At 26.8% G+C, this 27891-nt stretch overlaps 1 protein-coding gene across 2 annotated transcripts in view; it reads left to right on the top strand.

Moving 5' to 3' along the window:
* LOC111618668 (neogenin-like) overlaps positions 1–27891 on the top strand; it is a 90937-nt gene that overhangs the window by 47910 nt on the left and 15136 nt on the right. For both annotated transcript variants that reach the window (XM_023360225.1, XM_023360224.1), the window contains exons 8-21: positions 10141–10294; positions 10533–10675; positions 10748–11023; positions 13150–13363; positions 13431–13585; positions 13954–14241; positions 14347–14396; positions 14460–14604; positions 20788–20898; positions 23121–23315; positions 23385–23480; positions 23577–23897; positions 23980–24078; positions 25458–25652. In XM_023360225.1, coding sequence (XP_023215993.1) covers positions 10141–10294; positions 10533–10675; positions 10748–11023; positions 13150–13363; positions 13431–13585; positions 13954–14241; positions 14347–14396; positions 14460–14604; positions 20788–20898; positions 23121–23315; positions 23385–23480; positions 23577–23897; positions 23980–24078; positions 25458–25652 — 2442 coding nt within the window. The remainder of the gene's footprint in view (positions 1–10140; positions 10295–10532; positions 10676–10747; positions 11024–13149; positions 13364–13430; positions 13586–13953; positions 14242–14346; positions 14397–14459; positions 14605–20787; positions 20899–23120; positions 23316–23384; positions 23481–23576; positions 23898–23979; positions 24079–25457; positions 25653–27891) is intronic.

A 27891-nucleotide genomic window follows, 5' to 3' on the forward strand; every position in this document is an offset into this window, starting at 1 on the left:
AAAAGTAATTATTTATTTGAAAGATAGAATTTTAATTGCAAATCTAATGCTACATTAATTGCAACAATTTTTTTAAAAACTAATTATTTAGCTAATATATCTAGTCATTTACAAGACATCTCAAAAGTTAAATAGCTTTAGTTCTTGAAATGATTTTGTGTTTCTTCTTCAAGCATTTCATCTATCTATCATTTTTTTAGGAACAGATATAATAATGAATTATTATAACAGAAAATAAACTTCTAAGAATTTGTAAGATTTACTTTGAAATGTTATTACACTTATAAGTTATTATAGCAAGCATTTGTAATCTAATAGCCTTTAATCTGAGAACCCTAATCATTTGGCATATTTTGCAAAGACTATTTTGGAAAATCTAAAAATTTTGAATATGAAATTATTTGTTGTGTATCCATTGATAAATGATAAATTTTTACTGTTATATCTATTTCTTGTGCTTATTTACCACATTCAATATCCACTACTTGATATTTAGTTTGATCTATAAATAATTGAAAGAATAAGTGTAGATATTATGCAAATTCTTCTGTAGAAAAAATTAGAGACGAAAACAATCATCACATTCAAAAATATTATTATCTTTACAAGATCTGTATACTTTCCAGATACATCAACTGTTACATGGTGATTTTATCTCATTTAAAAGTATGATACAAATTATATATCCTGTTAATGCATGCCTTTTTCCAAGACACTGACTGAATGTTTGTATATTTATTTCATAGATAATACATGTAATATAATTGATTTTTTTCATCAATCATTATTACTCTTGCTGAATTTGTTAAATGACTATTTTCCAGAAAAATTTATAACATAGCTCCATTCATATCCTGATGCATTCATCAGGATATGAATGAAGCTAGGTTATAAATTTTTCTGGAATTAAGAATATTTAACTGTAATCTAAAATTCTTGCAATGTTGCTGTTATTTTTTATTACCAGAATCTGAGTTTTTAAATTATTTGTAATATATCAATTATTAAATTATCAATCAAATATTTTTATTTGCATTAAGGCTAAGCCTTGTTACAGGGGTTATTTTTCCAATGATATATTAATATACATTTGTTATCTATCAATCGTTTGATATACATCTTCAAAATCATCAATATCATCACAATAACCGTTTAATAGTAAATTTTGTCGTTATTCATCTTTTAAATATTTTACTTTAAGTAACATAATTAATAAAAAACAATTTTTCTAGTTTTATTAATTTATTACATATTTTTTAGTTCTTTGGCAATTTNCGCATCTTTCCCAGCTTGCTTGAAGGTCTCATAGGCATCGCCAAATTTATATTTCCATTTTTTATTTATACATGTATGTATAAGAAAACGGAAAGCATGGGGGTCAACAGGGTGCATGGAGGTTACCTCTCCCAAACAGTGTCCTTTTTTTAAGCATTGCGTGATGGTCACCCTACATTGGTCTGGGGATGATAGTCGATTGTTCTTTAATATATAGTGCTAAAAATGGAGAGTACTATCTGAACAAGAAATGAATGGCCTCCATCACTAATTTGCTTCTTTGATGCACATATTTCAGGATAATTTCACTGACCAAGAAGTTGGTAACATTGACAGCTGTACACTTGGTTGTAGTGCAGGTGATAGATTCATAACAACTCAGGTAGTCAATGGCCCATTGCCATTGACTACCTGATAAGCCATTTATTGTCTGATAATGATATAGAGAAACATTCCAAGAAATTGAAGCCAATAGTGTCAAAAGGTTTTCTTAGTGATAGAATCAGTATCAGTTGCCCAGTTGCAAATATCGAGAGGCTTTTGCAATTAGCTTTCTTTGCAGCCTTTGATATATTATCAGATATGATGACTTATTCCTGTCCACTAGTGGTTGTAAGCAATATGTTTGTAGGTATGGGTATAACTGAAGCAGCTAGCAGTTCGATTATTGTGGTAGGTTTCCAAAACAGAACAGAAGAGAGACTGTGGTGCCAAGGTAGGCCAGTTGGATCATAGCTTCATCAGTAAAATGTTGAAGCAGAAATATAGTTACATTTTCATTTACTATAACTTCTGGATTGTTTCATCAGCCTCTTGATGTTGCCTCCAGTAAAGTAGACCTGTGATGATGATCACCTCTTTGTTTAAAGGGGAATTGATTGGGTACAAGAAAGATTATTGGCATCTAGATAATTTTATTTGGATTAATGTATAATTCTTATATCATACTTCTGGAAATGTAGAGCCCACTGGGTGAGTTGGCTCTAAGGATCACAGAGACTGGCTAATCAACATAATGAGTAGTGATTGATTACCACTCATAATGGTTGTATGAATATGGTATAAACTTTTTAATGGCAAAATCTATGCCAAATCACATCAAAGTGGATTTGGCATAGATTAGAATGTCTTCTGTCAGAAGGACAGAATCCAGTTCAAATGAATGCAAATTAGAATTTAATATTCATATATTTGGTGTCCTTGTATCAAAGAACATTATCTACATTATTAATTTATAAATGTTTGATTAGATTGTTTCATTTAAATTTTTACTTTACATGTATTCTCTTAAAAACTTATAGAATTATTTAAATGAAATGTCATTAAAGATAAAAATTGTATAAATATTTAAAATAGATAAATTAATTCTTATTAGTTCTAATTTTTGCTAAATTTTTCAGATATTATTTCTGGCTTTGCTGAATTATATTTCAAAGTGGAACCAAGTGATATCATAGTTGTAAAAGATGCTCCGGCAATGTTAGATTGTGTTGCAATTGGAAATCCAGTTCCAGTTATTGAATGGAAGAAAGAAGGTGCTATTATGCAGTTTATAGGAGAAACAAGAAGGTATTTTTAATAGTAAATTTTTTATATTCTTTCATGAAGTTGTCAAATTATTATTTAAGTCATTCTTGTGATAATGTCTTTACTCATTATTGATTAAATGATTGCTATAAAATTTGATTATGCTTTTAATTTTATTACATATTTAGAGTTTAGTTATTGTTCTTTGAATTATTATTAGTCTCATTTTTAATGAAAGGTTTTGTGTGTTCTGATTCTGAAATAAAAGTTAAAATTATATAAAAAATGAAATGGCTTAGTACATACATTAGTATGATCAATCTGTTTAGTTACATTTGTAAGTGGAATGAAATCTAAATTTTGTCTTAATAAAAATAGTCGTAAAGATGAATTGGTTACAAATAGAATCTGTTTCAATGTGGTGCTTATTTTACATTTGAAACTTAAATGTTTTATCATCATTATTTCTTACGTTACATAAATGTAGTAATAAATAAACACAAGGGATTTAGAAATGGCTCAAAAATTATGAAGAACAATTTAAATATATTTATGAATTATATATTATACAATGAAATTTCTCTTAAGGAATACTACAATTGAATAAGCATTCTTTTTAACAAGAATTTTTAGAAAATATGATTTAGAACATGATGAAAATAGCTTAAATTTAACAATTACAGTGTTATCATTTTTTACTTTTAAATTTGTTTGCTTTTTCCAATTAAAGTTATTTATTTTAGAAATAGCTACAGCTGTACTACTAGTTATGAGATCTTTCATAAATGAAATGGGATCATTTTAGGCAAGTGTTTTTCTCTCATTTCCTTTCACAGCCGTTACTGTCCATTTTGTGCAAAAATAGAACAGTTTATTAATGATTATTTGTAAGAGTTACATATCTAAAAATATAATTCATTATTTTGCTTTTCATTTACCTTGCAAATCATTTAGTTTCCTGTTTGGGAAGTTATCCTGTAAGTTAATTACTGCTAATACACTATTAAATATTAGCACTAATGATGCTGTCAAACAGCAATTACTAAAAAAAATTAATGCACTTCATTTGAGACAATTTTTCATGAAAATACTAAATGATCTTCATGATAAACATTTGTTTTAGCACTAAATAGATAATGATGAATAAATTTAATTGGGGAAAAAAGTCAAACTAATTAAGCAAATTTTAAAGTTAAGAATTGTGATATTATAGTTGTTAAATTTAACCCTTTTTTCAATGCAGTCTAAATTTACATTGTCAGATGATAATAGTCTTCAAAAGTTTTGTAGGTTTAAAATAATTTGAGAACATATCTGTATGAAATTAATAAGATTGTCTGTATCTCTTTTGCAAAAGTTATAGTATTGCTATAAAATAGAAATTAAAATTCCAAAGCCTGTTTTTGATTGTTATTCAATCTTCATTATATATTATTTCTGTAAAATGTAAATGCAAGAAGCATATATGCCAACTATGGATCTCCCTGGGATCAAGTAAAAATTCCACAAGTAATAATCATAAAAATGATTGAGATAAGTGCATTACACTGTTGTCCATTGGACACTTTGATGTAATACTGTATTCTATAATCTACTTGTGAAAAAAACCCCCAAAAATTAAAAAATTAAATAAAATTTATTGTTGTAATAATTTGTCTCCAAGCTATGCTCCCCTGGAAAATTTTATGCCGACACAACCTTAGATTGCCATATTGCCAATCTTTAATGAGCAAACTTGATAGCTAGGAAAGGCTGATTTTGGAAAGCAAAAATTGAGAAATAAAAAAACAATTTATAGAAAGATTGTTGACAAAAATTGTGGCACTTTTGAGCATTTATTCAATCTTCGTTCTTTTTATCAAAATAATAGGTTTATAGTATTTATTAGCTTTCCCTACTAGACTGATTACTAGTAGTAAAAATGAAGAATATACAGAGTAGTGTTACTTTACACTATACATAATAAGTTCAAACAGAGCTAAATTTAACAAACAATACATTAAAAAACTAACCAAAAACCCAGATTTAATGCCAAAAAGTACTGACTTGGCAATACTATGTATTTTTTTGTTTTTTTTTCCTTTACTTTTTTCACCCTATGAGCACTGGGGAACTTTTTTTATCAAGCCCATTGTGAATTCAGCCAGGTCCACAGTGATGCAGCTGGATGATGAGGGACAGGGTCGAACATATCTGGATCAGACCACCTCAAAAATTCCTGGGTTTTTGATTCATCCAAATTTATTTCTGGGCTTACCAGAGCAGTAGACCTTAATCCACATGGTCCTCATCAACACTATTTGGTTAACATGACAGTGACATTAAGAAAGAACTCAATGTTGCCAGACTCAGATTGGCTTTCTCATATCAAAGAGTGGAAGATCTTGTATATCTACCATATTTTGAGACAAGATGCAGCAATTATTTAGAAAAATAATTAATTTTTTATAATGTAATCTGAAATTTAAAGTTTCCATTGAAAATCTATTGCTTAAAATCTTCTCTGCTTATTGTAACTCTTGTACATCTGGCATGTTAAACTTAAAGAAAATTTTAACCTTGGAGAGTGGACAATTTCTAAAAAAAAATTCCATATAACCAAACTTGGGATTTTTAGTATTGATCATAAATCCATGTTTATAATTATATTGTAATTTATATTGTAATTATAGGCCTATTGTATAAATTATATTGTAATTTATATTGTATTATACATTAAAGCTGTTATGTTGTCTCAAAAAAGCAGAGAATTTCTAGCTCAGATTTACATTTTCAAAGGTGGATTGGCAATTATGAAGAAGGCATATAGATTCAATCTGTAATCTTCTGAATAAGAATATTTAAAAAGTTATAAAAGTTTATGTTCTTTGATTTCCATTTTTCTTAAATCTAGTTAAATTGTTTATCAACAGTTTTTATATACTGATTCTGCAGATGTAAAGACCTATAAGACAAGAAGCAGTACCTATAACATAGGGATAAAGGACTGTAAAAATTTTTTAAATTCATTATATGAATAGTTTATTATTTTAAAAACTGAAAACTGTATAGTTGTAAACCTTATATTTTTGATAATTTCAGTTAATTATATTTAAAAAACAACCAATCAAAACTGGGTAAACTTAATGACAACAGCATCTAAATATTATTTATATTACAATTAAAACTCTTACAAGCAAAGATCCATAGATTATATTTGAAAATATCTAAATTATAATATAAATGTATATATATATATATATCAATGTAATAACTAGTTTTATTTTTAAACAAATGCTGTATGATTTAGTCAAGTTAACCTTTGTTGGGCCTCAAAATTAATGAAGCTAGGATGTCCAGATGGCCACTTTTAAACTAGAAAAGTTTGATGTTTATGCATCTGCAACTCCTCTTCCAACAGAAATCATGCATATCTGGTATTTTTGTGAAACCATCTGGCAATCATATTTGAGACAGATTTATTGTTATGTTTCATCAAAATTTTATAGAATGATAAATTCATATTCAAAAGCAATTACAGAAATAAGTTCTATAAATTATTACTTTAAATAAATTTATGTAAAAAAGAATGCTTTGTATTTACACAAATTGAAACAGACTTTGTAAAAACAGTTTTTTGAAATTTTCACATTCATTATTTTTAGTAAATCAATTTTGTTTTTTGTTTGTTTTAGATATTTTTGCTGTTTAATCAATTTATATGCTATTTATTTTATAGTTCATTTCCTACAGTTTTTATTTTCTATATTTTATATTTACAGAGTAAATTGTCACTATTAATGTAGTAAATAAGTGAAAAACTTTTGTTTCAAGTAGTGACGTACCGTGGGTGTCAGCCGCCTGGGGCGGAGGAAAATTTCAGTCCCCCTTATTTAGGTATTTCAATTTAAAAGACCAAAATTCAGTTTTGTCACAGAACAAGCAATGAAAAATTCGTAGTAGTGCAGCGACCTGTTTAAAATAGTTCTATTGGATATTAGTGGTGTATATGAATGCAAATGAATCGTACAAACAAAAAACAAAAAAAAAAAAGGTCAACAGGTTTTGCAGGAATTCCTCAGATGAAAATGGTACTAATTCTCGGGCTGTCCGGACGATAGCAGTATCGTACGCACGATGCAAGTATAGATTAGGATGTTTCAAATTTTTACAAGATATTATTATTATTTATTGTGAAATTTTGCCGCCCCTAAAAAGTGCCACCTGGGGTGGGCCGCCCCTGCCGCCCCCGCTACGGTACGCCACTGGTTTCAAGTCAAAGGTGATCACTATTAGTATAAATACTATTGGTTAATTTTTTTATTTATAAGGAATGATGAAGAGAAAAAATGTATCAATGATGCAAATAAATTTGTTTGTTATGAATGTTATAACATTTTTACACAAGCGAGAATACTATAATGTCTGACAAGAAAAAATTTATATTAAATATAAATGTTGAATCAAAATATAAATATAAAAATTAGTTGCAAATATTTTTGGAATTGATAATTATATTCTTGGATGATGATAAATGTACAATGTTTAAGTAATGCACATTTCAATTTACCAACATTACTAATTCATTAGGTATTTCTAACCTAATGAAGTAGTAATGTTGGTAAATTCAACAAATTTACATTCTAGGAAAATAATGACATTAGAAAATTACTTTCATTGAATGAAATGAAATTAGGAATTTAATTTTTGATTATTATTGATTCAAAATTAAGTCATCAGTTCAAATAATCTACATCAAATGGGATGAAACTTCTACTCACAATACGCATATGCATATTACATTTATTTATAGTTGCAATTTTTATCTTTATTGTACAACAACATATAAGTTATTAGTTCATTTGTTGAATGAAGTAGTTATAATCAATAAAATAAGAAAAAAACAGCAAAATTTTAAAACATTTTAATCAGAATTTTTACTAAATTTTATTAATTTTAATAAAAATACTTCTTAATAATACAGTAGTAATCAATTTTACACTCCTGATTATTAATTAATTAATTTATATTCAAAATTAATTAATTAATAATCAGGAGTGAAAAATTGATTACTACTGTCATGTCATGATCTATATAATTTATTATTATAATATGAATATAATAAAAAGTTATAGAATTATACTTAAGTGTAAATTTTATTTTCAGATCGATTCTTCCAAATGGTTCACTTTACTTTAGTAGTGTGTATCACACTCGTACAGAACGTCCTGATGAAGGAGTGTATCAATGTATTGCTACTATTAAAAATGTTGGCACTATTGTTAGTCGTTTAGCTAAACTTCAAATTGCTTGTAAGTCTCAAAAAAAATTCTCTTTATTAATATTTTTAATTACAATAATTTCAATTTATATTTTTAAAATAACTTATATAGTTGACATTATATAGAATTATTCAATGAGCAACATGTACTATAATTTTATGATTTTGTTGAAAACTGTCTTCCATTATAATTTATTACAAAAATTATAACCAATAGCATTTAAAAACAAGCATTAGATTTTTTAATTATTTGTATAAAAAATTTATTTTTAGCATTGCCCAGATTTGATGAACAACCACGTGACATGACAGTATTTCCTGGACAGTCTGCTTATTTTCCTTGTGCAATACAAAGTATACCTCCTGCCATTATTTACTGGTTGAAAGATGAGCAGCTATTTCAGTTGGATCATTCTCGAATGATTGTCTTGCCAAGTGGTGCTTTGGAGATTGATCATATTCAGGCCACTGATAGTGGTACATATCGTTGTAATGCATCTAATATCGAGAAATTTAGACTGAGCTCTGCTGGGACACTTTCTGTCAGTTTAGATTATGGTAATTTGTATATTATTCTTACTTTAAAATCAATGTTTTTAAGTTTTAGTGTAATTTAATGTAATTTCATGTAAAATATTGTTAAGTGCCTTTTATTTTGTTAGTGCCATTATATTTTTAAATAACATAATCAAATATCTTAAAATTTAGTTTCTTTCAAATTAATTTCATTCTATTCTCTTATTATTATGGAATTTTTTCAATTGTAATTTATTTTATTGTTAGATTAACTATTTTAGAACAATGAATGTCAAAGATAAAACAAATGATATCAAATAATTATTCATATATTAAATTTCTTAATCAGAACAAATTTAAATAAATATATTTGATTTGCATTGTTAATTAAATAGTAGACTGATTGTCGTTAGTAACTTAACAATGTAAAATAAATAAATTAATTATGAAAAAGTATCAAAAATCACTGGGTTATAATTACACTAAAGTAATTTAATGATTAAAGAATTTAAATAGGATAATATAATCTGCTAAAAATTTTAATAGTTAGTAAATATATAATTTAATTAATTTTTATGTCAGAAGCATTTTTAATTATGTAGTGATTAATAATTACTGTAATCCTACTCTAATCAAATATTAATATAAATTAGGATTAAATTCTGCTTGGAATTCAGCTATCATAATTGGTAATAGTCTCACATAGTTAATGAGTGTTATGGCTGGAATTCTGTCTAGGCATTATTTTTCAGTCATATTAAAATTTAATTAGATTATTTCATATTTACTAATTATTGAAATTTTCAGCAAATAATGACATGGCTACCTGTAATTTAAATTCTTTCAAATTTTGTAATCATTAAGTCTGTTAATTTTTGAAACTTACAATAAAAAACAAGATTAATCCATTTTAAAATTAAATCATGAAAAATGTATTAAGTCTACATTTAACACAATTATATAAACTTTATTAAAGTTAATAAAAATAAATAAAATTAATAACAATTATTAGTGAAATAATGATGATAATTTTATTGGTCTTATATTACATTCTGTCATCATTTTGATCAATTTAAATTGAAAAATTTTTAGAAAATATCAAAAATAATAAAATCAAACTTCCAATAATGGCTACCTCTAAACAACAAACCCCTTTCTGTTTCCATCAGTGGGACTTGTTCAGAGGCAATATTATTAAAAAGTTTTTTAAAGAAATTTAATCAGCTGTTTAAACTTATTTGAATAATTTTGGATAGAAGAAACAAGCTTTATTTCACTCTAAAATGATCATTCCACATTTCTCCCTATTGTCTAAATAGTTTTATTAGTTATGATTGAATACAATCTTTATTTAAAATTGTGTATTAACATTTATAAAATACAATACTTTATAGCAATATAAAATAAGTATTATTCCTTAAGTCATTTTGTTAATTATTCCAGTTTTGTTAGACTGAATAAGATAATACTTTCAAATAATATTTATGGATTTAAATTTATTTCATTAATGTGAAAAAAATTTAGTTAAATGACCATATTTTTCAAATTTTATTTTTTAATAGCTGAAGCAAACAGAATATCAGCTCCACAGTTTATTGCAACACCAAAAGATATAATTGCAGTTGAGGGAAATAATGTAACTCTGGATTGTGCTGCCAACGGTAATCCTCGGACAAGGATCGTCTGGTTGAAGGATGGAATTACAATAGACATGGCGTATGAAATTATTCGTTAGTTCTATAAAAGTAGAATGGAAGATTTTTTAGCATGTAAGATTAATGACCGTATTGTTCATTAAAAATAAAGTTATTTTCCTAATAGAGCAAATAATATAGTTTTAAATTAATTATATATTTTTTTTAACTTATAAAATTCTTTTATTTGGATAAGCTAGTTTAATGTCTTATGTGATTATTTTACTTGAATGTTAATATTCAATATTTATATACATTAGTCATTTAGATAGTAAGTTCATGATTGTTGGAATTGGAAATTTACAAATTGAGAATGTAAAGGAAAGTGATAAAGGAACATACATGTGTAGAGCAGAAAATCATGAAGATTCAGTTGATGCTAGTGCAACTCTTGAAGTTCAAGGTATTTTATATCTCAATGTATTTTATGTGATAGCTGGTGATTTTTGAATTAAAAGAAATTAATTTTAAACAGTTCCACCATATTTTGGAAAAAAGCCACAAAATAAATATGCTTATGAGAAAGAAGATTTGGAATTTGAATGTGAAATTCATGGTTTTCCTGAACCATCAGTACAGTGGGTCAAAGATGGTGATCTTATTATCCAAAGTGAATATTTTCAACTTATAAATGGGTACAATCTAAGAATTCTTGGTCTTGTGAGGTCTGACATGGGAATTTATCAATGTATTGGTTCAAATCCCAGTGGAAATACACAATCATCAGCTCAACTTGTTATTTTAGATCCAGGTAAATATGTGTGTACTTATTATTAAATGTTCAAGAACTTAGTTTTTCAGAGATCTAACATATAAAACATGTCTAAACAGATTGTATGAACTACAAGATATAATTAATTGGATTTATGTTAAGTTTTATCTACATGTATTAACATTAATGTAAATTATAATAACTTGGAAATATTTGCAAGCTTTTCAATTTAAATACTCTGCCAAACAACAATAATTAGGATGAAAGAAAAAGTAATTATTTATTTGAAAGATAGAATTTTAATTGCAAATCTAATGCTACATTAATTGCAACAATTTTTTTAAAAACTAATTATTTAGCTAATATATCTAGTCATTTACAAGACATCTCAAAAGTTAAATAGCTTTAGTTCTTGAAATGATTTTGTGTTTCTTCTTCAAGCATTTCATCTATCTATCATTTTTTTAGGAACAGATATAATAATGAATTATTATAACAGAAAATAAACTTCTAAGAATTTGTAAGATTTACTTTGAAATGTTATTACACTTATAAGTTATTATAGCAAGCATTTGTAATCTAATAGCCTTTAATCTGAGAACCCTAATCATTTGGCATATTTTGCAAAGACTATTTTGGAAAATCTAAAAATTTTGAATATGAAATTATTTGTTGTGTATCCATTGATAAATGATAAATTTTTACTGTTATATCTATTTCTTGTGCTTATTTACCACATTCAATATCCACTACTTGATATTTAGTTTGATCTATAAATAATTGAAAGAATAAGTGTAGATATTATGCAAATTCTTCTGTAGAAAAAATTAGAGACGAAAACAATCATCACATTCAAAAATATTATTATCTTTACAAGATCTGTATACTTTCCAGATACATCAACTGTTACATGGTGATTTTATCTCATTTAAAAGTATGATACAAATTATATATCCTGTTAATGCATGCCTTTTTCCAAGACACTGACTGAATGTTTGTATATTTATTTCATAGATAATACATGTAATATAATTGATTTTTTTCATCAATCATTATTACTCTTGCTGAATTTGTTAAATGACTATTTTCCAGAAAAATTTATAACATAGCTCCATTCATATCCTGATGCATTCATCAGGATATGAATGAAGCTAGGTTATAAATTTTTCTGGAATTAAGAATATTTAACTGTAATCTAAAATTCTTGCAATGTTGCTGTTATTTTTTATTACCAGAATCTGAGTTTTTAAATTATTTGTAATATATCAATTATTAAATTATCAATCAAATATTTTTATTTGCATTAAGGCTAAGCCTTGTTACAGGGGTTATTTTTCCAATGATATATTAATATACATTTGTTATCTATCAATCGTTTGATATACATCTTCAAAATCATCAATATCATCACAATAACCGTTTAATAGTAAATTTTGTCGTTATTCATCTTTTAAATATTTTACTTTAAGTAACATAATTAATAAAAAACAATTTTTCTAGTTTTATTAATTTATTACATATTTTTTAGTTCTTTGGCAATTTGATTAAAAAACCATTAATTTTATACATTTGAGCTAACGTAAGGTTGTTTAATTTAGTTCTAAAGTCTTGAATTTGCTTGTTATATATTAATTTTTTAATTTCATATTTTTGATTATATTTCTTTAGTCCTTCACAGTCTCTTAGTAGATGGTTCAAAGTCACTTGAGTTACACCAATAACATCTGTCTTTAGTAAAATCAAAATAAGTATTATTGATAAACAATGAATATTTATTAAGTCTTAATTGAATTAATAATCTTATTATATTCATACTGATATCAGCAGTTATGATATTCGAAGTAGATGGGATGTTTAAAATGTTGATATACCATGGATGGTATACAGACTAATATAATTATTTGTAATATATATTATATAATTGTTTTAATTATATTTCTATTAATTAATGTTGTTTTATTAAATTTAATTTACAAAATATCTTTTAAGTTCAAAATTCAATACTTTCTAATATTGATATTTTAACAATATTAAAGTCAATAATTTATTTTCTTCATTTTGATTTCATTAAAAGCTATATGAATATTTCTAACTAAAATTTTTATTTAAATCTTCTTCTGACTTTTTAAATTAACTGTGATACCCATTAACTATATGATTCTTAGACCCTTCAGTACCCACCTTCTATAATTCTGTTACTACCCCTCAAAATATCTCAGGTGCCCAACCTCACAGCAAGGATGTGCCTTCGTCACCTCGTGATGTAGTAGCGGTGATAGTATCCACTCGTTTTGTTACTTTATCATGGAAAGAACCTCTTCATACAAATGGTGAAATTGTTGCCTATTCAGTTTATTACAGAGAAGACCAATCAACTAGGTAAGAGATTTGTATGACTTTTTTATAATTATATAGTTCTTGTTTATGAAATTTAAAATTTTCTCAGGGAACGTGTAGTTAATACAACTCGTCCACGTTTAGAGGAAGTCAGTATTCAAGGTCTTCAACCTTCTACAAAATTTTATTTTAGAATTGTTGCTTACAACTTAAATGGTCCTGGTCAAAGTTCAGAGGAAGTTATGGTTGAAACACAGCCAGAAGGTATTTTAAAATAATGAAAAATGCACTTATTGTAATAGAATATTGATAGAACAATAAATACTTATATGAAATATTTATTTCAAATTAATTAAACAAAATCTTATATATATAAATTATAAAATGTATTTATAAAACAAATACTTTTCTTTGTAAGTTTAATATGTTATAAATTAAATATTTTACAATTTAAAATTTTATTATAAATACTTATGTAAGTTAAAAAATTAGTTTAAACTATTATTTTTTCATATCATTCCATCATTTTTTTATTATCTATAATACTATGCTTTAAAACTATACTAAACAATCATTTTAATGCATTCTTTTAGACTATGTACATAATATTTTGTTTGTTTATTTCTTTTTAGTTCATGTACCCGGATCTCCAGAAAGCTTACAAGCTACAGCAATTTCCCCTAATGCTATACAAGTTCAATGGAAAGCTCCAGATCAAAAGAATGGTCCAATACAAAAATACAAATTATATTATATGGAAGTTGGAACATCTGAAGAACATGAAATTACGACATCTGATACAAAATATACGTTATATGGCTTGAAAAAATATACTGATTATAATTTCTGGATTGTTGCATATAATCAAAATGGTCCTGGAATGAATACAGAAGAAGTGACAGCTAGAACTTTTTCTGATTGTAATTTTTAACATTTTAATGAATCTGAGAAATAGTTATGAAATTATTAAAAATATTAGAAAATTATTGATTAATTTAAATTAATTTATTAAATTTTATTGATAGTTCCTAGTGATACACCTCAGAATGTTACTTTGGAAGCAGCCAGTTCTACAGTAAGTACATTCTACTTAGTGATAATGTTGCTTACTTTGAGATAATTGAAATTCTTTTTATAGAGCATAATTGTAAGATGGGAACCACCAGCAAAAGATAATCAAAATGGAATTATTACTGGATATAAAATTCGATATAAGTTAAAAGGTAGCAGGAGAGGAGATACAGTAACAACAGATGGAAACAGACGTCTTTATGCTATAACAGGTAAATTGCCAAAATATGCAATAAAATGTGAAATTAAAAAGTGTAAATCCGTATTCTGAATTGTTTAAGATATCCATCATAACCTTGTTTAAGATCTAAACCAGTGTTTCTCAACTGGGGCAACATCATCTCCATGTGGGCGTTTTTCCATATTGGGGGGGTGATTAGTAACAATTTATATTTTTGGGAGCGAAAAACAGTTTTCTGGACGATATAGTAAAACATTATATTAAGAATAATTAGATATTTTATTCGTTATATCGTACAATAATTAAACAAATAACATTATACTAGTAACTAGTCTATTCAATGCAATACGAATTTGGCGTTAGTCTCAGCCCTCGGCATCAGAATTTTGAAGCTTGCAGTAAGGATTCACAGCGAATAATGTTTAATTTTAATTTTGTTAATTATATGAAAATCTAATACGTATTCTGAGTAAATAAATTTTTATTTGATAATCATATACTTTGTAAAAAAGTAAACTAATAAACCCAACAAAATTGTTTTTGAAGTGAAGGGGGCAATACTACATAACAGTTGTATTGAAGGGGGCGATGATTCGTTAGAGGTTGAGAAACACTGATCTAAACTATCCAAATGACATTCTCATCAGTAAGGTTGTTAAATTTAAAAAATCTATCTATATTTTATAGAAGTCAAAGTTTTACTTCTGGATTATATGTTCTTTTAGATTTTTTTTATTATTCCAAATTCAAATCCAAACAAAAAATTAAAAAAGAAATAAATTNGGTCAACAGGTTTTGCAGGAATTCCTCAGATGAAAATGGTACTAATTCTCGGGCTGTCCGGACGATAGCAGTATCGTACGCACGATGCAAGTATAGATTAGGATGTTTCAAATTTTTACAAGATATTATTATTATTTATTGTGAAATTTTGCCGCCCCTAAAAAGTGCCACCTGGGGTGGGCCGCCCCTGCCGCCCCCGCTACGGTACGCCACTGGTTTCAAGTCAAAGGTGATCACTATTAGTATAAATACTATTGGTTAATTTTTTTATTTATAAGGAATGATGAAGAGAAAAAATGTATCAATGATGCAAATAAATTTGTTTGTTATGAATGTTATAACATTTTTACACAAGCGAGAATACTATAATGTCTGACAAGAAAAAATTTATATTAAATATAAATGTTGAATCAAAATATAAATATAAAAATTAGTTGCAAATATTTTTGGAATTGATAATTATATTCTTGGATGATGATAAATGTACAATGTTTAAGTAATGCACATTTCAATTTACCAACATTACTAATTCATTAGGTATTTCTAACCTAATGAAGTAGTAATGTTGGTAAATTCAACAAATTTACATTCTAGGAAAATAATGACATTAGAAAATTACTTTCATTGAATGAAATGAAATTAGGAATTTAATTTTTGATTATTATTGATTCAAAATTAAGTCATCAGTTCAAATAATCTACATCAAATGGGATGAAACTTCTACTCACAATACGCATATGCATATTACATTTATTTATAGTTGCAATTTTTATCTTTATTGTACAACAACATATAAGTTATTAGTTCATTTGTTGAATGAAGTAGTTATAATCAATAAAATAAGAAAAAAACAGCAAAATTTTAAAACATTTTAATCAGAATTTTTACTAAATTTTATTAATTTTAATAAAAATACTTCTTAATAATACAGTAGTAATCAATTTTACACTCCTGATTATTAATTAATTAATTTATATTCAAAATTAATTAATTAATAATCAGGAGTGAAAAATTGATTACTACTGTCATGTCATGATCTATATAATTTATTATTATAATATGAATATAATAAAAAGTTATAGAATTATACTTAAGTGTAAATTTTATTTTCAGATCGATTCTTCCAAATGGTTCACTTTACTTTAGTAGTGTGTATCACACTCGTACAGAACGTCCTGATGAAGGAGTGTATCAATGTATTGCTACTATTAAAAATGTTGGCACTATTGTTAGTCGTTTAGCTAAACTTCAAATTGCTTGTAAGTCTCAAAAAAAATTCTCTTTATTAATATTTTTAATTACAATAATTTCAATTTATATTTTTAAAATAACTTATATAGTTGACATTATATAGAATTATTCAATGAGCAACATGTACTATAATTTTATGATTTTGTTGAAAACTGTCTTCCATTATAATTTATTACAAAAATTATAACCAATAGCATTTAAAAACAAGCATTAGATTTTTTAATTATTTGTATAAAAAATTTATTTTTAGCATTGCCCAGATTTGATGAACAACCACGTGACATGACAGTATTTCCTGGACAGTCTGCTTATTTTCCTTGTGCAATACAAAGTATACCTCCTGCCATTATTTACTGGTTGAAAGATGAGCAGCTATTTCAGTTGGATCATTCTCGAATGATTGTCTTGCCAAGTGGTGCTTTGGAGATTGATCATATTCAGGCCACTGATAGTGGTACATATCGTTGTAATGCATCTAATATCGAGAAATTTAGNTAAGTGAGAAATTTTCCTATGTTTTTTACTTTCAACTGATGAAATAAATTATTGCATTTTTTCACGTGAATGATTAATCAATCGACAGGTAACAAAAAAGTGCAAAAATCTGGAGGTCAAGTAGGACTTGTGACTAGCATTGGCACATCCTATCATCAATGTAACAGAACACTGATTTAATATAAACATCCATGTTTGAGTTTGTTAATTTTTCACATACTTTGCTTTCTGCCCAGTACATCAATTGGCAAAGCTTATAGCTTGGATATAACAAACCTCCTCGAGATTTGATGAATGTAAATGCCTTCTCTGGTGAAACATCCTCAGGTTTTGCTGTTAATATATTTTTGCATTCGTCACAACTGAGTGATGGCAGTAGACGATAAACAATGTAACCTACTAAATAATGTAGGATAAACTTAAATGTTTCTGGTGTACAATAATCATGATCTAATAATTCACTATCACTAGGATCTCCATAGTATAGGCTTGGATCACAAAGCAAATTTTCTAAATGTTCTTCCAATTATTCTTGAACTTCTTTAAATGGTTTTTTATGACTATGAAGAAGATTTTTTAAAGTAATAAGAATAGATCCAAGATCAGTTTGAACTGATGCTCATTTGTTAGGACGAACCAAACTGTACACAGTCATCAGTCTGTACAGGTATAAGAACTGTACTGTTGTGGGATGAGAATTGCTTCCACTTCCTTGTCTTATCATTCCAAAGAAATGCTAATTGAAAAGAAAACATAAGTTAAAGAGTTTAATACAAGATTATATAATCATTACACTAAGTCAGTTTTACCTCTAATGGGTCCTGATTAAAGTGAGCTGTCAGGATATAATATGAGTTTGGAAGCAATTGTTTGATGAGTGCTAAGATACTAGTCAGCGTCAAGCGTAGATTTTCTGCTGTCTGATGGCTCAAAAATCCCTTTTGATCAGTGCTTCTAATCTATAATCTGAATGCTTCCCATTTATTTAATCATTCTAGAGATTCTTCAATAACCTATTTTAAAAAAGTTGTTAAAAAACATTTATAGTTTTTGCTAGTGAATCATTACTATTACCTTGAGATCATTTGAATCATGTCTGATTCCTTCCTGTGGCAATCTACGATTTAAAGCATCAAAAAGAGCATTGATGTGACGTATGAAACTTATTGTAACATCTGCATTCTTTAGGATAGCAACCTCACGCTGTTTATAAAACAGCATAACATCAGCAAAAGTATTACTAAATATCTATAAATAAAAGTATTCTTATCAAGTCAAGATTATATAAGTAAAAAAAGTGTTACTTGAGCTGCCAACAATACACTCATTCTCTGGAAGTTATTGGGATTAACATGTATTTCTGTCACTTTGGGACATGCCTTTAATCTTTTTGGTAATTTGGAATCTTCATCAACAACTGCTTTAAAATGCTGCAATTCTACCCTTCCTTCAGGAAACTAAAAGTAAAAATGCAGAATAATGCAATGGCTTATATTATAAATTAGGTGAAAACACTTTATTTTCTTAGTTTTACCTGAAAGTATCTACTTTTCAAAAGATTGTGGTACATCAATAATAGCCAGTACTTGTCTATCTGCAGCAGGGTTTGTAAATGAGCATTGTATATTATTTGTGTCTGCACAAATTCTTAGAGCTTTTAAAGTTGCTTTGTTTGTGCTGGCACCATCACAAACTATTACATTGACTATTGCACCACACTTCTAAATGAATAATTGCTTGCAAAATAAGTTTTGCAACAGTAGAACCTGGGACAGAGCTTTTTGAACAGAATGTGCCAATACATTGTACCCAACTAGCAAAGTGAGGTCTGAACATAAACACTACGCCACGATCACCTGCTGTAAATTCACTCTGTGGCAATACAGAATTGTCACCACAATTAACAAGTCCAATCATTTCACTAGTAGCTTTTGAAAGTTCTATATGTTTTTGAAGTGTGATTTCATCAAAAATTAAAACTCCCTGGCATTCTGTTTGTGGAATAGTCTCCAATTTTGTCTTTAAAATAACAAAAAGTTCTTCATCAAATCCAAATTTGGCATTAATACCTCTGATATATTGATGCAGTGTAGACTGACAGGGTAAAGGCAAGTAATCATTATTTCTCAAAAATTCATAGACAGATGGTAACCTAATTTTTAAAAGTAAACAGTCAAGTAACCAATTAATGTCATATCTCATACCCTTTTTGCTTTTTATATGGCATGCTTTCAGCATGTGCTCTATTACAAGTTTCTGTCTTGGTGGTAAGGAATAAAGTTTATCAGCTGACAACTGTTTTATTTTAAGTTCAGTATTTTCTTGATGAAGCTTGAGATTTTCTGTTTGAAGAGTTTTCAGTTTCTTCCTATAGATCATCTTTTGCTTTCTGCACCAATATAAATCCTCTTTGATTTTTAACAATTCAGACTGCAAAGCAGAGATTTTATTGACATATAACAGCTCAGGATGCTGTGGGTAGTTGCTGCTTCAGATGTGGAGGGTTCTTCTATTTCCTTTTCTACAGTTGTTACTTGGGAGTGTGTATCATGCAAATCTAATGATTGATAAAAAAAAATATCAGACAATTAATCTTAAAGTATTTATAAGGAAAGATGGGCGACAGAGAGATAGCCCTCAGTGAATCACAGTGAATCTCACAAACCCAGCTCAATCTTTAGTTAACATTTTCCTTAAATATAGATAAAATAGATAGATAGATAGATAGATAAAATTTAATTTTATATTAAAACACAGGATCCGAGAGACGCACTGCGACTCAGGCAAGGGCAAAAAAATTACATGACTCACCGAGGATTAAGATTACATAAAAAACATAAATATTTATATTTACCTTTGGTATTGTCTTTTCGTGANGCTCACATATTTGTAAAATCTAAGTGACTCGTACAAGGAATTCCTATAAAACGGAATTATCAACAGTGTTATAGGGGGGTCGACTGTATTCTAATTTTGTATTCTGATCTGAAGGTAGATTAGAATAACTATAAAAAATGTTTAATCCAGAAGTAAAACTGGCTATTATAAAATATAAGCAGATAATTTTAAATAAGACTTGAATATTTTTTGAAGAAATGTTATTGAAGGTAATTTAAATCAAATTTAAAATGTGGTTAATCAATCTTGATACGTTTAGAATTGCCATTTAAAAATCTTTTACTGAAAACAAATTATATATTATTTATTTGATTTTAAACCTATTACAAGCAATTGTACAAATAATGAAATGGCCAAGTAGTCAGCATTATATAAAACAATACTTTGTAATTCTCATAATATTCCTTATCCTCATCCTGTATTATTTAAAACATTTGTTATTTAGGACAAACAAATGCTCTTTTATAAAAAGACATAAATAATAAATAAATAATAAGATAGTTTAAAAAAAACACAAAAAAATCATTGTCAATAATTATTTATTTTTATTTTACCTATTTTATTATATTATTAATACATTACAATGAATTTATAACTAACAGTAAGATTTAACTGTCAATACTATAAAAGATTATTAACTGAGTAGTAATAGCAGAATTTTTCACATAAATTATATATATATGTTTATTGACTATATTAGTTTATTTATAGAGATAAATTAATACAATTTCAAAATTATCTATTTAATTTAATGATATAACTTTTATTAACTTAATTTTATTATCAGGTTTGGAGAGAGGTGCACAATACAGTGTTAAAATATCTGCATTATCCATTAATGGAAGTGGACCAGCAACTGACTGGATGACTGTAGATACATATCAAAATGATTTGGATGGTAAGTTATTTATAAATATAACTAAAATCTACAGGTATTATATTAATACACACACAATATATTATCCAAACAAATAACAAAAACTTTCCAGAATTTTCCTTAATTAACTTTATGTTATTAATGTAGAATTATTGAATTAATAGTAATCTAAAGAATTGATGTAAGGAGTGTTATATTTAAATCTTATGTACACTATAGTAATTATAATTTTAACTTTTGAAATTAAAAGTATTTAGAGAAAAGATTGCTTAAAATTGAATTAAAATCTATAATATTTATATAACATAATAAGATTTGCAAGTTTTACTACTGCATATATACTATAAAATAATAGATCACTTTTATATACTACTAATCTGCATAACAATTTATTCATAACAGTACCTAAACTAAGATGAATTTGAGGGTCAGTGATAGGTCTCATCCGTAAACAAATCGTTGAGAATAGCCTAATCACTCTTACAGAAACTCTGGAAAAAAATTTCATTTCTGAGAATGTTCAAAGAGTATTTTTATAGAATCTTTTGATGTCCTGTTCCAACATAATTCCCAATGCACTTTTTGATTTGTTTTAATGCACTTTTTTTGAAGTAATCTTGTGGCCTGACTATCTCAATGTTTCCAAAATCCATAGATGTCTGGAAAGCCAATTCTTGAGTTTTTTCAATGCTTCCTCTTTGGAAGGAAAAGAACAGTGATGTTACATTGTTATTGAGATCATCCCAACAGGTGGTTTATGAGATGACTCAATAGAACAGAAGTTCAGCTTACAGCGAAAGATGACAGTTCAATATATTAAACAAAAATTAAATATTTAACATTTGAACTCTCGTGGTGTTCAAATTCACATATTATAATATAATTTTTTGAGGAAGAAGCTCTATCAAGATGTTACGAATGGCAAAATGCTTCAACACTGGATGAATTAATAACCAATCATCAACAGAGTGGATGACTCCAGGCTACAAGAAATAATGAAAATTTCTGTAAGAACATGTGATCATAATTCAAGATCTTGTGATATGCACTGAAAAAGTTTGTTCTTTATTTTCTTATGGACTAGCAAAAATAACTCTATATCTGGAAATCTTGAAGATACTTCTTGATGGAGATGTTCAGTACTGACCCAGGTTGGATTGAGAATGCTATTACTGGTGACTTGGATTCATGGTGAAATTAAGATACACTCGAGTGGATAGTGAAAGATAAGCCTAGACTGAAAAAAGTGCATGACTAATGATGATGGCATTTTTTGATGTGAAAGGAATTGTTCATTATGAATTTATTCCTGAAGGTTAATAGTCAATCAATATGTTTATCTTAACATTTTACATTGATTACACAAAGCAGTTCACCCAAAATGACCTGCAAAATGGCAAAAAAAATTTGGATTCTCCATTATGGTAACGTCAGCTCACATACAACTGTTACAAGCATTAATTATCTGGTTAAACTTGAAACAGCTATTCTTCTGTAACTACTTTGTTCCACTAATCTAGCTCCTAATGACTTTTGGTAAAGAAAAAGTTGAAAAAACTTCAAAGGAAAAATGTTTTAAACTCACAAAAGATGAATTGAAAACAATTTTACAATTCCTGAAAGAAGCTGATTTTTTGAAATGTTTCCTAAATTGGAGGAATCATTAGAAAAAGTGCATTGAAATTCAGAGTGATTATTTTGAAAAATATCAATTAAATTTCTTTATATTTTAATGCATTTTTATTTTTTGACTCATTCCTGAAACTTTTTGAACACACTTTATAATTAAATGTAATCAATCAATCAATCAATGCTAGCTTTTAATGACTTTCTTTTTATTCCATCTATTCCCCATTCACACTATTCTTGTCTCCTTATATTCTAGCTTATAATAAAATTTTGTACTTCTAAATTATAAATTTGCCTTTATTTATTTTTAATTTGTATTTTTATATTATAATAAAAGTTTCATCAAAAACAATTACATTTATTTTATATTGTTTTTTTAATTGTCTAATTGATTGATTTTTTAAAAATATTTTTACATTTTTCTTGTACTTTCTTAAAGTAATTTAATAGAACTTAGCTTTAAAATTATATGATTGTGAAAATTCTTAATTAAATAATGAAGCATTATAAAGAAAGCATGATCTAATGGATTAGTATAAGTTGAATCACATACAGTAAAAAAAATATTCTAATATGATTTATATAATTATGTATGTGATCATTATATTATACAGAAGGAAGAGTTCCTGATCAACCTAGTTCTGTCAGAGCCCGACCAACAGCTAATACTATTTTTGTAAGTTGGACACCGCCACGTAATCAAAATATTATGATAAGAGGTTATACGATAGGATGGGGTATTGGATTTCCAGATGTTTACACCAAAGTCCTCGATGGAAAACAGCGATATTACACAATTGAAAATTTACGTAAGTTCTACATTTATTTTTTACATATTACATATTAAACTCCTCATTTGATAAAGATTAATTTTTTAGAACCATCTGCAGAGTATGTGATTAGTTTAAGAGCATTTAATCAAGTTGGTGATGGAAGACCTATATATGAAACTGTGAAAACATTAATAGAAAGCAGTAAGTTTCAACATATTAATTATTAAATAATAAGTTTTAGTAGGATTATAGTAATGTTTGATACAGCTGCATAACAATTTATATTTTTTAATGTAGCACCTGAACCTATCATTCCAATGTTACCACCTGTAGGTCTGAAAGCTATTGTCTTGTCTTCAACGACAGTAGTATTATATTGGACAGATTCCACATTACCTCGAAATCAAGTTATTAATGATAACCGTTATTATACTGTTCGGTATACTGGATCTACTTATTCATCCAATCCAAAATATCGGTATTTTAATTCTACTGATCTCAATTGTATGATAGATGATTTAAAACCAAATTCACAATATGAATTCTCTGTAAAAGTAGTTAAAGGCCGACGAGAAAGCACATGGAGCATGAGTGTTTTAAATTCTACTCATGAAGCAGGTATATTTTTATTTTTAATTTCTTAATTTATACAAGTTTTTAACAAAATTGTAGTTTTTTAAAATGAAATTTTTAAAATTAGCACCTTCTTCACCACCTCGTGATATAAAATTAGTGGAAGCTGATTCAGCTCTTACAATTCAATGGCAACCTCCCAAGCAACCAAATGGAGAGATAATAGGTAAATGATAGCATATGATGTAAATAAACAAATTAATTACTGTATACATAGATTAATAAAGGATCATTAAAAAATTATAAGATGAATAGGTAGGAAAATAAAATTTGCCAATAACTAATTAATTTTTCTTTATAATGATATAATTCAAGGAGTAAAGTAAATAAAGTTATTCTGCTTTTAAAATTATATAAAATTACTTATATAGATTTTACATACATATATGAATGCATAATCAAAAGATCTTTACCAAATTAATTTACATGTGAAAATAATATCAAATATAGTTATTTTCCATTGACATAAATATATTTTTCTGTATTCTTATCATGCATGAGAACAGAAAGAGAACTTTTCTTTTTATATTTTATTTAGGGATTTTAAGTTCATTCAAATATTATTTTTTTCTTAAATCCTATATCTTTTGTAATAATCTTTAAAGTCAAGAAAATTTCAAAATTATGAATAACAATCTGGAGAATATTGCATATAGAATTTAAGTAACTCTTTCTAAATCAGTAAATATTGACTTAGTCATTATGATAATGTGACATAATCATTGCAAAATATTGTCTTGTGTATTTTATTAAAATATTGATTATTTGAGAATTTACCATTGAACATTTTATGATTAATTGGTATATTTCTGTGAAACTTTTTCATAAGTTTACTTTATTCTGTTCTGAAATCAATAGTGTGACAAATTCATATCATAATAATTGATTTCTAAAATAATCAGAATTTGCAGTTATGACTGAACTAATAAAGACTAGCAGATTGGCAACATAACTTCCAGATTAAGGCTCTAATTGTTAAATTTAGTTAACACAATTATAACAAAGATTTATTAATTGTCAAAATCTTCAAATTTCTTGGTGTTTTTATTAATTAGTGATTAATTAAGTATAATTTTATATACTTTATTTATTTATTATGTATATGTATTAAGTATGTTAAGAAATATGAACAAAAAGAATCAAGATAGATCTTCACATTTATTTTTCTTTCAATTATCTTAGATAACATGCAGTAATGGTTGTAGTAAAATGTTAAAATTTCAATAGCAGATTAATGTTTGTGCCAATATTAACTCTGTATCAAAAATTTTAGTTAAAAATATTGTAATATATTCTTTTATTAATTTAAGTCAACTTCTATTTCTTCCTTTCTGTATATTAAGAAACAGAAAATTGTAATAAATAAAATATAACACAGTAAATTTTTCTGGATAAATTGTTACAAAAATGAAAATTAAAATATAAATATGTAAATTAATCTGATGTATTAAAAATCATCATTTTTTTTATAAGAAAACATTTTAATCAGTTCGGATTTACTTACATGTACATTTTTAATGAAATTTAAAATAATTTTTCTTACAGGTTATGTAATCTTTTACACTACTGATAATACTCAACATGATAGAGATTGGATCATTAAAAATATAAACAGTAATCATCTGTCAGCTGCTGTTGACAGTCTTACATCTGACACTACTTATTACTTTAAAATTCAAGCAAGAAATAATAAAGGATATGGCCCGTTTTCATCAGAAGTGTCATATCATACAAAGAAAGGTGAGATATCAAAATTTCATAGTAGTTATGTTTAAACACTAACATTCTTCACTTTTTGCTTGTACTCAGAATTGGCATATAACATAATTATATTGAAATATGCTAGTTTATAATTTAATTACATTAAATATAAAATTATTTTATAAAACATAAATAATGATCTATACTTTTTCACACAAATTTCAGATGACTTGTACGACAATCATTTATATTAGTAATCAAGTCAAATTAAAATTAAGTACAAATTAAATCAATAATAATCATTAAGGTTCAGCAACAAAGCACAAGGCTAATAATTTTCAAGGAGTCAGTTTATTATTTGATAAAATATTTTTTGAACTGTTTGTCTCATTATCAGATCCACTCTCAGTAATAACATTAACAAATTGAACATAAGATATAGAACAACTACCAATTAAATAACAAAAGAATTTAAATGATTTCTAAACATTTCAATAACAAGATGATTCAAAAACCTAATGATCAACATTTCTGGTAAAGAACATAATTTGTTAGATTTTTGTCAATTCATTAAATCATAAACTAACTCCTTTAAAATTATTAACCTTGTATCTTATTAATGATAAAATTAGAATTACTTGTCAACAAAAGGTTCAACAACTTAATTTTCCACTTGTTATTTAGATTAATTTGTTCCAGATATGTTTAATATCATTAGACAAAATGATTAAGAAATGAACAAAAGTACAATAGTAAAAGCCCTATTATTGTTCCTTGATGGATTTTAATGCTATATGATAAACAGAAAATATAAAGTCCTAAAACTTAAAATAAAATTTTAAATCTGATTTTTATATTTATGAAGAAAATCATATGGTCTGATTTCTATTGGAGAAAATAAATTTATCAAAGTTGTCTACCATTTATGTCAGTATATAAGTCAATACAGTAGAGTCTCGAAAACTCGGCACTCGATAACTCAGCAGTCTGGATAACTCGGCCACACCCTGGCAGGGCAAAAAAATCCTTAGTTAATTAATTTTCATTATAGACAGCTTTATGCCTCATAAAGTATTTTTCTGAGATCTGTCTTATCAGGTAAATTACTGTACATATAGGGTATTCATTAATTTTCATTTTCATGTAGTAAAGGCTCTATGCCTTCATAAAGGATGTACTTTTCCTTTGTTTAAGGGTATTTGGGCAGTTTATTCTTTGTTGTATTCTCAAGTAAACAATACATACAAGTACAGTACAGTATTTTCTGAGGAAACACTCGTACTTATTTTTTTTAACCCCATTCCCGATAACCTGGCATTTTCACAAACTCGGCCACCCTTCAGTCCACATTAGGCTGAGTTTTCGAGACTCTACTGTATTTTAAAAATCTCTAAAACTAGAGGTCAACTTATATGGACTTATACTTAGAGGCTAACATACTGTATATAAAATGTTATCACACTGTGGAAGAGTTTGCAAATGGATAGGTGCTCCATAACAAACTCTATGTACTGTTTATTGTAACTCCAGCAGGCCATCACAAATATTTCCAAATAAACCTCATGTTTCATAAACTTATTTAATATAGGTAATTAATGTGACAACTGGGACACTGTGCAATTTTGTTGTATCATGATAGAATTGAGGCAGAGCATTGCATTTTTATAACTAAAAATTTTTGTTTTAAAACTGGATCATATTTTTTATATTTGTTCAATAAGCACAATGTAGCATACAGGAGTAGTAGCATATGGGAAACTGAAGGACAATGCTGACGGACAAGTAAAAAGATTTGCTAAAGTGAAGTTTAGTTCCGTCAGAGTCGGTAGATTAACTGGTATTTCGACTTCCTATCTTTGCTCGTTGCTAAAATCAACTAGAGACAAATGTTACCACCAGGGGCACTGCAAGAGCGCTAGATCAAATCGCTGTGAGGACGAATGTTTTCTTTTTATTGAAAGATATATAACCGTCGAGTTTGATTTCATAATTTTTTATATGCATTTTACTATAAGAATGAAAAAGCTTTTATTTAAACCCAAAACCAGCTTTATGGATAAATAAATGACACTTAATAAAACATTAAACACCTTCCATCGCTGAGAAATGTTTATTTAATAAAATACGTTCGAACTCATTTACACCTGAGGATGGTTTATTCCATGAGGCTGAAAATGTTAGTGTTTTATTAAATAAACATTTCTCAGCGATGGAAGGTGTTTAATGTTTTATTAAGTGTTTTAAAAATGCTGAGTTTGATATTTAGTTAAATAAATGA

The sequence above is a fragment of the Centruroides sculpturatus genome, unplaced genomic scaffold (assembly GCF_000671375.1).
Source record: "Centruroides sculpturatus isolate CEXI.00-Female unplaced genomic scaffold, Cexi_2.0 scaffold116, whole genome shotgun sequence".
NCBI lineage: Eukaryota > Metazoa > Arthropoda > Arachnida > Scorpiones > Buthidae > Centruroides > Centruroides sculpturatus.